The following is a 16,664-nucleotide window of genomic DNA, read 5'->3' on the forward strand; positions in this document are numbered from 1 at the left end:
GTAAAAGGATTCATATTGTTCTGTAATAGGATGGCACCATGACATAATCAAAAATGTTTCTTGGCAATTGCTGTCTGCTCAGAACCAAAACTGACACTAAAGGGCTTGTTCAGTTAACTACAGTATTCATAACACCAAGAGTTGGTAATGCACCTATCAATTTTAAGCCCCACTACCCCCCTCCCGGGATTACTAGGGGATTAGTGGGGGATTTTGGCCTGATTTGATCTGAAATTCTACCCCAACAGTGGGGTATTTGATCGTTCGAAATTTTTGGCATTTGTTAAACCGCAAGCTACATAAGAATTAAACTGTTTCCTGAAGTGTATTGCAGTCATACTATGTGGGGATTTGACCACTAGTCGTGCCCCCATGGGTGGAGTATTTGATTTTTCAAAAAGTCAAATCCCCACCCATTTCCCCATTATTCCCGGGAGGGGGGAGGTGGGGGATAATATTGATAGGTGCATAATACTCCAGCCTCTACTGTTAACACTTCAGTGCACTGTGACACATCCATCAAACTGGTGTTGGTTACTAAAAAGAATTAAAACACAAAATGCTTCATACTCACTTTCAACAATGGCTGTGAGTAGTTCTGTGATGTGATCTAATGCCAGACTGGTACTGAGGTTGCCAATCACGATGTGAGAAAACATTCTGATGCTGAAAAACGGGAGAAAGAGGCATCTCCTCCTAAAGTGATTTTCGCCCTCCCTTTGTACTGTCAGCCTGGCAGGAAACACAGCTTAGAGCAACGTGCCCTGGCAACGTGAGTACCAGAGCAGGTTAGTATCCGGTATAACATGCGCAACATTATCCGGAAAAAAATAATGTGTGAAAATTTCTAAGTCTAAAGTGTGCCCAAAAAAAAATTTCGTCCGGTCGGGTCCGTAAAATAGACATTCCCGTGTGTACTGCCTTTGCGCCAGATTTCCGTAAAGTTATACCCCATCAGCTGGGTGCGGAGGCATTGTAACCTTGGATTCTCAATCTCTTCCAGGCGATGACTATTCAGTATGGGGATTACAGCCAATAGAGGGTTGTGATCTGTGACAACCTGAAAATTCTGCATGTGTAGAGAATTGACTGACCTATTAATAGTAGCAATGTGTTGTGCGCATGTATTATGTATTGTATGACGTATGCAATCACGGGGGTATAGGGCTTTAATTAGAGTATCGAGAGTTGTATCCACTCGTGGCGAGCCAATCCGAGGTAATCTTTCCTGAAGGCGAACCGATACGTCCTTACCGCGACATTCTCTGGTGCTGTGAAGGAACTCAGTCGTCCATTGAAGCCGATTCATAACCCCAGGCGTAAACGCTGTGGCACCGTGGCATATTGGCTCTACTAACGGTGCCAGAAGAGGCAAGCACCCCGATTCACTTCATAGTTGTTTGCCGTTTGTATTTATTTTCAGTGGACTACGACGATGGAAAGGTTAACTCGACTACGGACTTCTCGAAGAGCATACCGCTCCCACGTGACACGAATTTTTGGCAAAGTGGTAGAAACTCATAGCCACAGAACTCGATGAACTTGCCGTCACTTATTTAAACACCGCTGTTACTCAGTTAGAGAAGAAGAAGGAGCAGATTGTAGCACTTGATGAACAGATTTTCAAACTGATACAAGAATCTACGGAGTTAGAAGAAGCTATTATGGATTCAGAGGAGCTACAGGACACCATAACGGAGAAAGTTAATGAGTTAAACAAACGTGTGGACCTATTCCAGCGGGAAAATCGTTCTGCTACTCCCTCACAGCAAGGATCAAGTGAAGCTACAATACAAGGACCAGACAAGGAGGTTGTGAGTGATATAACTAGCACATTACCAACTGGTTCTTGTGATACACCTTTTACAACTGTCACTAGTGACACCCCAGTGTTATGTACTACTCATGATACACCAGTAATGAACACCATCAGTTATGCACCAGTGGTAAATGCTAGTTTTGGAACTCCTAGTACGTAGTTTGGTACCAACCTCGTCACTGACACTCCCAACACTAGACTCATTCTCGTCACATTCGACTTCACCTATCTCACTCACATCTGTCAGCTATGTTTGTGGTTCAGGGCCTCCCCCCTTAATTCCAACAGTTACGAATGCTGGCAGCCCTATATCATCTAGTCTAGCAGGAGACCCAAGTCTGTTATTGCCATCATTATCAACCCAGAACCTTAGACTCAGCAACTCTACAAGCTTAGCTGGAATTCCCACTATCAATACCGTATCAACCACACACCCAACAAGAGCAGCAAGTCACACTCAATCTCAACAGTTTGCTATGTGCAGGTTACCCAAACTGACCCTGCCAACATTCTCAGGAAATCCTCTACATTGGCTAACCTTTTGGGACTCCTTCCAAGCTGCAATTGATCTAAATCCCAATCTAACAGGAGTACAAAAGTTCAATTATCTTAAGGCACAGCTTGAAGGAGATGCAGCTAGGGCAATTGAAGGGTTCCCCCTTACTGACCATAACTATTCACATGCAGTAGCCATTTTACAAGATCGTTTTGGTCAGCCTCACAAGGTGACTGCTGCACACATGAAGGCTTTACTTGAGATACCAAGACCAGCTAACAACCTGACTAGTCTGCGTGTGTTTCATGATACTATTGAGAGCCACTCCTGTGGCCTTTCCTCACTGGGAAAATCTGAAGAAACATATGGTGACCTGATTGTGCCTATTATTCTTGGTAAGCTGCCAAAAGAGATCAGACAGAATCTAGCAAGAGAAGCCACTACCTCAGAATGGACATTTTCTCAGCTAATGTGTTCTATCCTGAAGGAAATTCGAATTCTAGAATCCGGTAACGATGATCTATGCAAGTCTCAGCCCCATTCTACAGCTGCCTTTGTAGTGAGTTCCAAACTTCAGGGTAACAAACCTAAGTTAGCACCATCATGCGTATATTGCAAGGGACCCCATACAGCTCACCAGTGCACTACTGTAACAGATCATCAAAGACGACTGGAGATCGTGAAGCAAGGTCGCTTGTGCTATAACTGTCTTGCCAAGCATAAAGTCTCACAATGTAATTCAAAATTTCGATGTAGAAACTGCAAGCGAAAACATCATACGAGCTTGTGCAACAGTGACCATAGAACAGATGAACCAAGGGCCATACCTCAGATCACTCATCAACCTATTGTGCCACAACCTATTCCTTCACCTACCACTAATGCTACACCAGTCACATCATTGCTCATTCCTGATTCCCACCGTACTATTTGTTTACTCAAGACTGCTATAGCTCCTGTTATTGGTGGTGGTACATGCCTGAATGCCAACATTCTTTTTGACGAAGGAGCACAACGCTCATTTATTTGTTCAGAACTAGCTAACAAACTCAACATTGTACCATCCACCACTACACAAGTAGCTCTGTCTTCATTTGGCAATGACTCGCCATCATTTCAGACTTTAGGAGTAGCTACTATCCAGATACAGACGCTTACCGGGGATCTTGTTCCTATTTCTGTCCTCATAGTTCCACAGATAGCCTCTCCTATTCAGAATTCCTGTGTAGTGGAATTAGAGAGCTTACCACATTTGAAAGGGCTGCAGCTTGCAAATCCCGTTACAGATAGTGACGAATTTCTAGTCTCTATTCTAATTGGAGTGGACTATTACTGGTCATTTGTACAGGACCACATCATTAGAGGAAACGGTCCCACAGCGCAGCAATCCCAACTTGGCTATCTTTTATCTGGACCTCTACCTTTATCGTCTACCCAATTACCAACGTCTATCCTGCTTCAATTTACCACTACACCAGAGGAGATTGATTTGCAACAGCTTTGGTCAATAGAAGCCAGTGGTACAGACACTCATGAATGTGGTTCCAGCTTTCTCAGATCCTACCTATCTAACAACATCTATCAGCTACCGGATGGTACTTATACAGCCAAATTCCCATGGAAAGATGACAAACCACACCTACCATCGAATTACAACATCTGTAAGGGAAGAACTAACAGTTTACTCACGAGGTTAAGGCAAAATCCACAATTACTGAAAGTGTATGACAACATTCTAATGGAACAGGAACACCGTGGTTTTATTGAAAGGGTCAATGACACTCCTTTTCTACTCCTGAACTGTCAGTACACTACTTATCCCACCATCCCGTCAAGAAGGACTCTCAAACAACTCCTATTCGCATTGTATATGACTGTAGCTGCCGTGAGAGCTCCTCTGCTGCAAGCCTGAATGATTGCCTAGAGGTGGGACCTCCTTTCTTGAATGATTTATGTTCCATTATGTTGCGCTTTCGTTTACACAAGTATGCCCTGTCAACAGACATTGAGAAGGCCTTTCTTCATGTCAGATTACACGAAGACGACAGAAATTTTACTCGTTTCTTGTGGCCAGTGCAACCTGAGAACCCTGACAGTTTACTTCAGACTTTTCGTTTTACATCTGTTCCATTTGGCACAGCCAGTTCTCCATTCATGTTACATGCCACTATTGATCTACACCTTCGCACATTTCATTCATGTGTTTCCGAAGACATTCAGCGCAATATCTATGTCGACAATATCATATCCGGGTGTGACACTGAGGTTCAACTCCTTGAATACTACACACAAGCAAGGAACTTCATGCAACAAGCTAATTTCAACCTAAGGTCTTGGGCATCAAACAGTATCACACTACAACAGATTGCTACTGCCAATAAGACCATCGACCACATTACCACTGTCCAGATCCTTGGTCTCCTCTGGAATACATGTACAGATACAATGTCACTGGCTCCCAAGTCACTGCCTTCAAGTAACATCATAACCAAACGTAGTGTTCTTCAAGATTCATCATTAATCTTTGATCCTCTAGGATGGGCTACTCCAGTTACTATCCGTGCCAAGATACTACTACAAGAAGTATGGCAACAGAAACGATCCTGGGACACTCCATTTCATGAAAAACTTCAAGAGAAATGGGTTCGAATACGCAGTGACATCCTTGAATTCTCTAACATTCCAAGAGCCTACTTCCCTATTCTATCAGACAAAGTTATAGATCATCTTTATGTGTTTGCTGATGCCAGCACTAAGGCATATGGTGCTATTGTTTATCTCTGCAGTGACAACAACATCTCATTTGTCATGTCCAAAAGCCGTGTAGCTCCCATCAGAGCTTTGACTCTACCTAAACTGGAGTTGATGGCTGCTGTTACTGCTACCAAAGTGGCAAAATTTGTTCAAGCTTCAATTTCAGCCAGTCAGCACCTCATTCCAGTACACCTCTGGACGGATAGTCAAATAGTTCTCCATTGGATCAACAATGGTAGCCATTCCAACTCCTTTGTACACCAACGAGTAACTGAAATTCTGAAGAGTTTTCCTTCAACAGTTTGGTCATTTACACCCTCATCCGATAACCCTGCAGATCTCCTTACCAGGGGAATATCCACAGAGCAATTGACGTCATCTGAGTTATGGATACATGGTCCACAATGGTTGTCGAACACTTCCAATTGGCCAACCTGGACACCTATCAATGTTCTTGATCTAGTAGTGACTGAAGCTACAGAATTTATACCCTCCACTACCATGTCTTCATTGAAAGATCGAACTAATCTACTCACAGTCATTGATGCTTCACGGTACAGTCACATTAATCGTTTGTTGGGCACCATTGCTTACATCTACCGCTTTATTCACAATCTTCGCAAGTTAAACTCCAAACTTTCTGGTCTGCTTACTAGAACTGAATTGTCTGATGCACGTAGACGTTTGATCATTGCAGTGCAACACAGTAGTTTTCCAGAAGAACTTGCTTACCTGCTCAAGACATCCTCAACATCTTCCAAATGTCCTCACCTAGTCAAACAGCTTAGATTATTTATTGATGACAAGAAGTTAATCCGTTGTGGATGATGAATACATAATGCACCGATATCAGATCTTAGCAAGTTTCCCTACCTCCTACCCAAGAAGCATCCCGTCACCAAACTGATTGTAAAGGACACTCACAAGAACTTGTATCATGGAGGAGTGAATACAACCGTTACTGCCCTACGCCAGATATTCTGGATACCAGCAATACGGCAGTGTGTTAAGAGTGTATTGAGACACTGTGTTCCCTGCAGGAAGCTCATTGGTAAGCCATACAGAGCCCCAGACCCACCACCGCTACCAAAGATCAGGGTTACTGAAGCTCCACCCTTTACCATCACCGGTGTGGACTTTACCGGAGCCTTATTTGTCAAGGAAGGACAACAGGAGAAGAAAGTCTACATTTGTCTTTTCACTTGCGCGGTAACAAGAGCAGTACACCTTGAAGTAGTAAGTGATTTATCTGTTGATGCATTCTTGCTGGCCTTTAGAAGGTTTTCCAGTAGAAAGTCACTACCACGCAAGATGATCTCCGACAACGCATCTACATTTCTTGCCGCCGCGGAGGATATACAGAAGTTATTGCAATCAGACACTCTGAAAGAGACATTGGAATGTCAGAATGTTACTTGGGAGTTCATTCCCAAATGAGCTCCATGGTATGGGGGCTTCTGGGAAAGGATGATAGGACTTACGAAGCAAGCAGTGAAGAAGACATTGGGACGAGCATACATATCACGGGAGCAGCTGGAAACAATCATTGTTGAAGTGGAGGCAATGTTGAATGATCGACCTCTTACCCATGTTTCTTCTGATCTCTCAGATCCCGAACCCCTCACACCATCCTATTTGTTGTATGGTAGAAGAGTGCAGATGATTCCCCATGATCTAGAAGATGTAGATGATTCTGATGATCCAGACTTCCTCACTTCAAGTATGATCAGGAAACGGGTAGACAAACAGACACAAGTCATCAAGCAATTTTGGATGCGTTGGAAGAGTGAGTACCTCACCTCTTTGAGGGAATTTCATAAATCTTCAGGACACAACCAGCAAGTCATTAAGAAAGGCGACATAGTGATAGTCCATGATGAAAAAGCTAGACTGTATTGGAAACTGGCAATCGTAGAAGACCTCATTCAAGGAAAGGATGGCTACATTCGTGCTGCAAATATCAGAATAGGCAACCATAGGACATCACGTCCAATTGTTAAATTATATCCTTTAGAAGTGTCAAACACTGATAATGAAGAACTTCCAACTGAGACTGTTTACAGTAAGCCAGATCAACCAGAGTCAGGAGATAATCCAGCTATACATAGTGATCGCCCCAGAAGAAGAGCTGCCGTGAAGGCACTACGTCAAATATCTGAATGGGCGGATACTCTCAACCGCGCCCGGGAGGATGTAGAGAATTGACTGACCTATTAATAGTAGCAATGTGTTGTGCGCATGTATTATGTATTGTATGACGTATGCAATCACGGGTGCTTAGGGCTTTAATTAGAGTATTGAGAGTTGTATCCACTCGTGGCGAGCCAATCCGAGGTAATCTTTCCTGAAGGCGAACCGATACGTCCTTACCGCGACAGCATGCCCCCCAGAAACACATGGCACTTAGTTACTGCCCATGGAATTGCCAGCTATTCCAGTTCAATGACGGCATATCGTAACTCAGCGGACATCAAGAAACGAGAGCCTGCTTGGACCCAAGTTCCATAAAATACAAATATATATCTCCACATCATCAACCACCCGACGAAACCCTGTTAGTCCTTCAAAAGCCTCTGCCAGCCTGCGATTAGTGTTCCGCAATGGATGATAGACCATAAGGAGCTCTCAAGGATTTTAAACGGCCAAATGGTGTGATGAATGTGGTGTACGACCGGCTCTCCTTGTCCAGTGGGCACTGGTGGTACCCCTTGGCAGCATCAGTGACAGTAAAATACCTGGCCTCACCTGATGCAATATCTGCCACTGCCTCAGCTGGGGTAGGGGACTGGTAGCGTTCTCTTTGCACATAACGGTTGAGACGAGATAGGTCGACGCACATTCTGATATGATCTGTGCCCTTCTTTGGTGTCACCACAATTGGTGCACACCACTCGGTTACTTCGGTGACTGGGGCTATGATGCCTTATTCCTGGAGCAGATCCAGCTCTGCCTTGAGCTTGTCTCTGTATGCGAAAGGAATGGATCGTGGACTCTTTACACAAAACGGTATGGCATTGTCAAGCAAAGTAATGTGAAAGGTCTCTCCTTCCATTACGCGTATTTGTCCATCGAACACTGTAGGGTATTGGTCTATTAGGTTCTGTGTGATTGAGTAGTTCACTTGTCCTATCTGAGCAGAGCATATCTGCGCGTCATTTGGGTTGGCTTGTGGGATTGGCTGTGGGTAGCAAGGTGGCAAAATTCCTAAGCCTCTGGCTCCTTTCCAAGACAAGAGAGCTCCTGCTATTCCAGGGGAGGCCTTGGTGTGTTTGATCCTTCGATTGTTGTGTCAAAGCAGCGTTCCTGCTCTGTAGAAGTAAATGCTGGTCTCGGCTTGATTATCTCTCAGGTACATCAACTAGGTGACTGTCTTGATGCACAGGTTCAGTTGCGATCCAAGTATCACTCTAGGAGCCATCAAGAGCAACTTCAATCTGCCAATCACTTGTTCAATGAACTTCCTCCTAGCATGCGTTCCTCAGTCATGTTGGCTCAGGAGAAGGGTGCATCGAATTGGCTCTCTTGTCTTCCATTGAAGTCGCATAATTTTGTGCTTCATAAAACTGCTTTTCGTGATGCAATTGCGCTTCGCTATCATTGGCTACCATCTGCCTGCCCTACTTCCTGTGCCTGTGGTCACTCTTTTACCATAGAACATGTTCTGTCTTGCCCAAAGGGCGGGTTTCCTTCTCTGAGACATAATGAAGTGCGTGATCTAACTGCCAATTTACTTTCCGAGGTCTGTAACAATGTTGTCACTGAACCCCACCTTCAGCCTCTTTCTGGTGAGACCCTTCAATACAAAACAGCTAATCGTGATGATAATGCAAGGCTTGACATTGCAGCTAATGGTTTTTGGGGAGGACGATTTGAGAGGTCATACTTTGATGTCAGAATTTTTAACCCTAGTGCACCCTCAAATCAACCCCTACACTCTGCATACCGACGTCATGACAAGGAAAACAGACGTGAATACCAACAACGGGTTCATGAAGTAGAGAATGCCTCATTTACTCCCTTAATTTACTACTACTGGTGGAATGGGTGATGCTGCTACTCAGTTTTTTAAGAGATTGGCCAACCTTTTGAGTGCAAAGCACAGTCTTTCCTATGGAATAGTGATGGGATGGCTGAGATGTAAATTGAGCTTCTCTTTGTTGAGGTCTCCAATTATGTGCATTCGTGGTGCCAGGTCCAGTTTGCGCTGTCCCATTGCTGAGGCACCGATTGCTGCGCAGGTCGCTGAGGCCCATATTTAAGATAATTTGCTTTTGTTTATTATGTACTGTTTTATCTCATGTCATTAATTTGCTATTCCAGGGTATATGTGTATGTCATCATCATATCTTGCCTGACCAAGGGAGATAGTGACTGGTACTCTCCCAAGCGGTGTCATATTCAGGCCATTAACTGTCTTGGGGGTGATGTGGGATGGAAGGATGTTATCCACGTGGTGTCCCATGGCACTAAGGACCTCTTGCCTGGCTGCACAGATGTCTGCCCCAGAGTCTGGAAGTGCGTAAATGAAGTGTTGGCCTGTGGGTGACAATATGCTGACCCTCACAGTTGGTGCTGGTTCTGTGATACCTTCTTGCATTGTGTACAGCTGTAGATATTGTTGCTGACTATGGTATGGATACGCATGAAGAGCTTAGGCTCCTGGCTTGGGCTGCGTGTTAGCTGGTTGCATGCCTGCCTGCTGTGGGGTCTGTGGTACCTTCTGGTGCATGTTACTGGAGGGTGGTCGAACACCCTTGCTGCGGCATACTTTTGCAAAGTGTCCTACCTTGTGGCAAGACATACAGGCCTGATTGTAGGCTGGCCATTGTCGGCGGCCTCCTTGATGTGCGGGATACCCACATCCAGGACATGCAGACGCTGGAGAGTACTGTTGTTGCTTGGGTCTGTGCATAGCTACAATGTCTGCAACACTCGAAGTGTGAATTTGCTGACGGTGCTTTTTTGTGGCTTCTCGGCTTCTGCATAATATAGTGACTGCCTTAGACAACGTGAGGTCATTTTCCTGCAGCAGATCTTCTATCGTGTCACCATCCTTTGACCCTTCTATTATTTGATCGTGTATTCTCTTTTCCTTGCATGTGTCTGAGCAGAACTTACAAGTTTTTGCTAATTCACGCAGTGATATTAGGAAATCATCGAACGTTTCTCCGGGCTGCTGTATCCTACGGCGGAAGTTCCGCCTCTCCACTGTTTCATTGATATGGCCATCCACGTAGCGCCTGTATAACCTGTGAAACATCATTTCGTGCCTCGGTGGTGAAGTAGTTCCAAACATCTGCCATATACTAATCACTTTCTGAGAACAACTTCTGTCAAATGGTTTAATATTATAGTGGGTATTTTCAGTTGTTGCTACATTGATGCTTGGGTTAACATGCTTAAGCAAAACAGTTAATTTCTTATCATGGATACAGTTAACAAGGCTGTAGTATCTGTGAACTGTTTGTTTTTGCTTTATCAGTACCAAAGTTCCATGCTGCATTTATCTGAATCTATAGCATCGATTGAAGTTAATAAAATTTAATGTCATACAGGGTTTGCACTTCCAAACCCCTTAAGCTTGAAGCTCAACTTCATAAGCTCAAATCATACCACAACATTTACGCTGTCATGTTATAAGGAGTTATTTAAGGCCACAAACTAGTTATATATGTAAGTGACTTCTGACTGGTTGTAAAAAATTAATATGGTGATGGGGCCATATAGTTGAAAAAGTCAGATTGAAATAGTAACAGAACAGTCCGTGGCTATATATACTACAAAGTTGAAGTTATGTGCATTTAAATATCTACAGTGACCTTAAGATCCAATCCTGTATATGTCTTTGACAATCCACTATTATGTATTGCCTTATAATCCAATAGCATTAATTTAAAGGTGTAGTTGTGTTTTTTCTAAAATTGCTTACAACTGAACTCATCCATCTTGTACCCCCACAATCTTTCAGTAGAGTATTTGGTTAAAAATAGCTTCCAGATTCAATCTTGTGATAGCTATATTCCAAAAATTTCAAGAGGAAGCATCACCCTAGCTGGAAACTTCTACGTATGCGTACTCTACACACTGCATGGTGAGTGTATACTTGCCCTCTCAAGCCCTCTCTTCATTGTTACTGTTTGGATGTTATAGTTTGAGCCTTGAGACTGTAAAGCACACTAGCTATACCTTAAGCCAAGTAATATACTAAATTTAGCGATCTTGTATATTGATGAATTTACCATATAAATTTTATTAATTTGTGAATTGATGTAATCAATTAGCAAAAAATCAAACTCTAAAATTGCTAAATTTAATGTACTGCTAAATTAAGGTATATCAAACACAAAATTAATGGCAAGTATTGATCATGTATAGCTGTATCCTTCCCCTTCCTGTTCTTTATGTAAAGAATATATTTTTAGTTACTGGCTGTGCCCTTATATGACAGCTAGTATTGCAACTGTTCTGGAATAATGGTGTCATTTCATCATTATTACACTTAGGTGACTCACAATGCTTTACAAGCATTGTGAAAACATTGTGAATCACTTAAACAAAGTGGCATCATTTTTCAATCAAAAATATTGCCAAACTTTAATACTAAATTTGAAAATTTTTTCTGTGGGGGCATGCCCCCAGACCCTCCTAGATAGAGCATGCTCCGCATGCTGAATGTGCTTTGCACACTATAGCTAGTTGTATTAACCAGTTGTCACCTTTCTTAGCCAATCAACCATTATGTTAGCCCCCCCCTTCTGAAATCCTAGATCCGCCCCTGCTCATGAGTTAACACCAGAGGTTAAAACAAATTGTAATACACCTGAAACACCTGTGCACATACTACACATTCCTCTGTTGTATGTGATATGTATAAAAGATGATTCTTTAAATTAGGTTTGCTCCATTAAATAACTAAATGTGAACTATCAACTCCTACTGATCACATGCATGCTCCACAAAAAAACATTACCTTAAAGGTTATAGCTATAACATCCCTGTATGTTTTCCACTACTTAGCCAGCTAATTTTGAGACAGTCGCATGCCACAGCTCTAGGTGACTTGCTGCTATTATAAAAGACACAGCTAACAGTAAAATCGATCCGGCCCTAAAGCAGACCCCATATTTTCTTTCAAGAACTCCTCTGCCTGGTGATAGCTAATACTGCATGCCCATTAGCTATCATAGATAAATTCATGTATACTGCTACCATCTACTATAAGGTTATAGACTGGGTAGCCAGTTAGATCCGATACAATACAGGGATCATTTAGTTCATATTGATCTTGCAAAATAACGAAAGGGTGTTCATGATCAGTAGCTATTATTATTATTTTTTAGCTATTATTAAAACTAATATTACTTGTCTGAGTGGCTGCAAGGCCATGCATGGTGGATAGCCACCCCAATGAGTCAGTCCTAGGATCATCCCTGAATTGTTGCTCAGTGCATCACTACAAGTAAACGCATTTTTGATATAAATATTAAAAATGTGAAAGTTTTTTTCCCGGGCTGCGCTTACAGTCTATTTCAGGTTGGTTGTCCACGTAAGCCAAATGCAAAAATATCACGTGAATAGAAATAACCAATGAAATTTCAAGCCAGGCGGACGGCGCTAGTTTAAACTGAAGGTTACTGATCTCATTGGCTACTTTCAAGCATGTGACTTTTAACACTTCGTTTCTCTAGTCAACCAACCGGAAATAGACTGTACCACCATCCCACAAAATGTGGAAGCATCACACGACTTATAAAAGAGCACGTGGTAAGACGCGTTAATATATTAGAAATAGGAGACAGTGGTGGCAAAGTGATAGGCAAGGTGATAGGAAAGACTCCGAATTATGTTGGGAAGAAGGGTCATCATTTCGAAGTTAGTTACACTGACACATATGTCATACATCGTATCATTGTTTAGGCCACATACTGAATTCCCTGTTTTCCGACCTGGACTCAGGCATATTTGCATGCGGGGTGGTGGTCCCATTATTCCATTATACGTATGTAGCTAGAGTAAGCCACCAGTGTTAAATTTTCGGAACTCGTACGCAGAAACTATAGCACGTATTTCCTTGAATTTTGCATCGTTATTTTAAAATTTCAAAGGGAGTTTCAGGTTTAGGAGGCATTTTCTTACACGAGCATTAAAGCCACTCGACGGCATGCTCTAGGCATGCCTCACAAGAAAAATTTGAAAAATTATCCTTCTGAGGTTGAATTTGGTTACATTTTTGATTGAATAGGCGTACACTAGCTACAGTATTTGAATTACTACATGGAGAAGGAGGTGCATTATTTGTGACCCAGTCTGGGAAAACCGGTTTTATCGCCTATTTAAAAGTATCGAGAAACGTCGGTTTTAAGTATTTAGTGTGTTGTAGCTCACCAATGGTTGAAGCTATGTGTACCTAATTTTCACACGTTTTACACCAATTCCTTACCTTCCATAGCATCTACTGTGCAAGTAGCCAACAACTAAGTTTCCACCCATTTTAGATAGTTTTAAAAACCTGTATCAGGCGAGCTGCAAGGGGGGCCTGGAAGACGGGCAAGATGGTGTTCAAAAATAGAAAAGGAAGGCGTAGGGATGAATTAGGCCAAGTTTTGGGCCATTGAGGTCTCAAAATTGGCTGAAATAAAAGGAAATTCACAGCAGGGTACTTATTCAACCCCACAGAGCTGTACAGCCACACACAGTCATCCCCAGGCTGACCAGAGTTCCATTAAGGCCCCACACCACATGTACGGATCGCCACTGGGCTTGGGAAAAGCAGTCAGCAAAACCATACCACTCAAGTCTAGCTGATTTTGATTGTGGAATTAGATAGTTTATCTGATTTTGATTGTGGAATTAGATAGTTTATTCGTGTAGCTTTGTGTCCTGGGTGAAAAATCGAATCTGCTGACATGGGCAATAAGACCGGTTTTCTCAGACTGGGTCACATTTATTGGCAGTGGATACTGAACCGAAAGTCGGTTCAATAAGCCAGACTGGCTATTGAACCAATGGTAAAACTTAGACCAAAAAGGGTCACTAAACAAAAACAAAAAAACTCAGCCAGGGCTTGAACCCTGAACTAGTAGACTTCTAGGCAAGTGTGCTACCACTGCTAGTTACCCACTTTTCCTACTTTTCTATCTTATAAATGTAAGAAGTAAGCTGTAAGAAGATCGTAACCTAAAGGTGAAGAAGAAGGAGAAACCAAAGCTGAACCCGACCCTAATGCTATTACTACTTTTCGCAGTCCCTAAAATCGAATGCTTGGGGCTACTACTAGACAGTTGAATGCTCAGTGCAACTACTAGATGCAAAAATAAAAACCTTTTAGTTCAGTAACCTCTTCCTTATTTATTATCAGTCTCTAGCAGTGGCAATTCTAAAAGCTCACATACAGAGGGCAAAGCAAATCAACCGAATGTGCCCCAAGGAAAAATTGACATTGGTAACAACTTTGTGCTGTAAGTGTCTCAGTAATCATGTTGAAAGGAAGCTCTTTATTTGATTCCAGTCTCTAGAAGCGACAATTATGAATCTGCATGCGCATGACAACATGGCATGAAGCGAAACACAAAATTAATGTAGTATAGCTGCGCATCCCTTCAAACTCCTGACTTTCTTCCCTTCTGGAATAAGCTGATACTCGATCATTTGTGGAATTCCTTGCCTACCGACATTAAAGAACTTCACTCTTATTGAGACTTGAGACTATACGAAAAGCCATTTCTTGTTATCTATGTAATTCATTGTGGTGTAATGTCTGTTATTGTCTTGCTTTGTGTTTATATTTGCATGTATGTTTAGTTTGTTATTGTAGTTGCTTTTTTTTGTATCACTCTCTCCTATATAAGACTACTGATAAAAATAAGGTTTGGAGAATTCTTCAGAATAATTACCAAGGGCAGATTTCAAAAAAAGGGAGGAGGTTCCATCCTACATCATGGTAATTATAGTTTCAATCTAGCTATCTCTTGTAGTATTATTAACAAATAATTACTCTCCAGCAAAGTATCTTACCATTAAGCCTTTACAAAATGAAGGTAAAGCCCTTTTGCAGTAGTAGCAATCGGCTTGTCATATCACTGAAACAATAATACTTTAGAGGCACTGATTGCATACGCAGAATGATGCTACTTTCAACCCTGTGCAGAACGGCATCTAGGTTATTACCTATCCATATAGTGAACATAATTTAATACATTTGGCTGCTAATCCTGCCTACCCCACCCCATAAATTGATTTCGGGCACACGCCTTACTTTCAGAAGGGGTTTCAGCTGAAACTATTACAACCTCCCCTCTGTTAGACCCTCACTAACTAACACACCATTCCCAAGTTTTTATAGGATTTCTTCAAGGACTGAGGCATTAAGCCTATGTCTAAGTCATGTGACATTATGACCAAAAGTACTGATTTTCGGACCACACCTCGCAAAACACAGGAAATGCATAGATTTTAATGCAATCGTGCATGTAGCTAGGGTAGTCACTCAAGGTCTAGCCAACTAAGTATCAGCTTATAACACCTCGGCCATTATTACGTATGTAGACCAATCAAATTTTGGTCATTCATTGGCACATATAACTATAACTGCTGATGGAATTTACTGTATGAGCAAATTTAGACAAATTTTAAGCTTTGACACCTTAAACATCAAAGGAAATCATTGAGTGTTTAGTATGCCTTATGACGATCTGTAGCTTGGCTGCTACCAAACTAGCTATACACAGGGGCGTAGCTGGCCAGGAAGTGGTGGGGGAGGGGAGGGGGGGCAGGCATCTCCCACAAAACACTCGACATTGTTCATAATTGCACAAAAGGCTAATGGCCCAATGATGGGCTAGCCAACATACGTTGTTGTATTATTACAGCTTATGAAACAAGCTACATAACCACTTCATTACTGATTGCTACCAGTATCACTCATCAATGGAAGTATTATCGTCGAGCATCATCGCACGTGCCACAACTGTACTCCAACAAATTTGCCCACAATCCAGTAGAACTATATTGTGAATATATTTTAGTACAAATACAATGTGTCACAGTTACTTACGTCAGCCATAGTCTGTGCTGCAGTCTTAGTACACTGGCATAGTATGACGAGCTCACTCACTTCAGTTGGCGAAATTCAAACGACATGTATTGGCACGAAATCCTAGCTCTATACCTCTCCTGTTAGCAGAATTTGTAAGCTTGTGACGGATCATCTGACTGACTGACTAAGTAAAAAAAAATTTTAACTGGCATGTCACTGCACTGTACAAAGATCTTGGGGAAATTATGTTGGTCCATTTAACACTTTATCACATTGTAGACAGTAGGTTTGTAGCTTCATCGCATATCACTTGTCACTTCTGAATTGTGATTCTTGCGAAGTCACTTTGAGCGGGTCACTTGTCTTTTTAGGTTTGAAAAATGCACTATCACGTGAGTAGTGTAGGCTAAATATAGAATTGTGTGTCAAATATTTTTGTTTGGTGAACCCCTGGGGATTCGGGCATACCCTATTTTTAACACATCATTTTATTCATTGCTTGTAACATGCAAGAAATCTATTATTATCACGATTCACAAACGAGTTGAATGTTGTGTGCA

At 42.2% G+C, this 16,664-nt stretch overlaps 3 protein-coding genes across 3 annotated transcripts; 2 read left to right on the forward strand and 1 right to left on the reverse strand.

The window, feature by feature from the left end:
• The first annotated feature begins 4,277 nt into the window (after window positions 1-4,277).
• On the forward strand, window positions 4,278-6,506 carry LOC136259421 (uncharacterized). Its single transcript, XM_066052909.1, has 2 exons — window positions 4,278-5,878; window positions 5,930-6,506. The coding sequence occupies exons 1-2, from the start codon at window positions 4,278-4,280 to the stop codon at window positions 6,504-6,506; spliced, it is 2,178 nt and encodes a 725-aa protein (XP_065908981.1).
• Window positions 6,507-6,536: 30 nt separating this feature from the next.
• LOC136259422 (uncharacterized) lies at window positions 6,537-7,274 on the forward strand. The gene has a single exon (XM_066052910.1). The coding sequence runs from the start codon at window positions 6,537-6,539 to the stop codon at window positions 7,272-7,274; it is 738 nt and encodes a 245-aa protein (XP_065908982.1).
• Window positions 7,275-9,720: 2,446 nt separating this feature from the next.
• Window positions 9,721-10,329, reverse strand: LOC136259423 (uncharacterized). Its single transcript, XM_066052911.1, has one exon. The coding sequence runs from the start codon at window positions 10,327-10,329 to the stop codon at window positions 9,721-9,723; it is 609 nt and encodes a 202-aa protein (XP_065908983.1).
• Window positions 10,330-16,664: the final 6,335 nt, after the last annotated feature.

This window comes from Dysidea avara, chromosome 6 (genome assembly GCF_963678975.1).
Source record: "Dysidea avara chromosome 6, odDysAvar1.4, whole genome shotgun sequence".
In the NCBI taxonomy this organism is placed as follows: domain Eukaryota; kingdom Metazoa; phylum Porifera; class Demospongiae; order Dictyoceratida; family Dysideidae; genus Dysidea; species Dysidea avara.

Bases quoted from the DNA above. Each gene is read 5' to 3' on its own strand.
- LOC136259423 (XM_066052911.1), bottom strand. From the start codon at position 10,329: ATGTTTCACAGGTTATACAGGCGCTACGTGGATGGCCATATCAATGAA.
- LOC136259422 (XM_066052910.1), top strand. From the start codon at position 6,537: ATGATAGGACTTACGAAGCAAGCAGTGAAGAAGACATTGGGACGAGCA.
- LOC136259421 (XM_066052909.1), top strand. From the start codon at position 4,278: ATGTTGCGCTTTCGTTTACACAAGTATGCCCTGTCAACAGACATTGAG. The intron at 5,879-5,929 runs GTTAATCCGTTG...ATCAGATCTTAG, and splicing joins TTATTTATTGATGACAAGAA to CAAGTTTCCCTACCTCCTAC.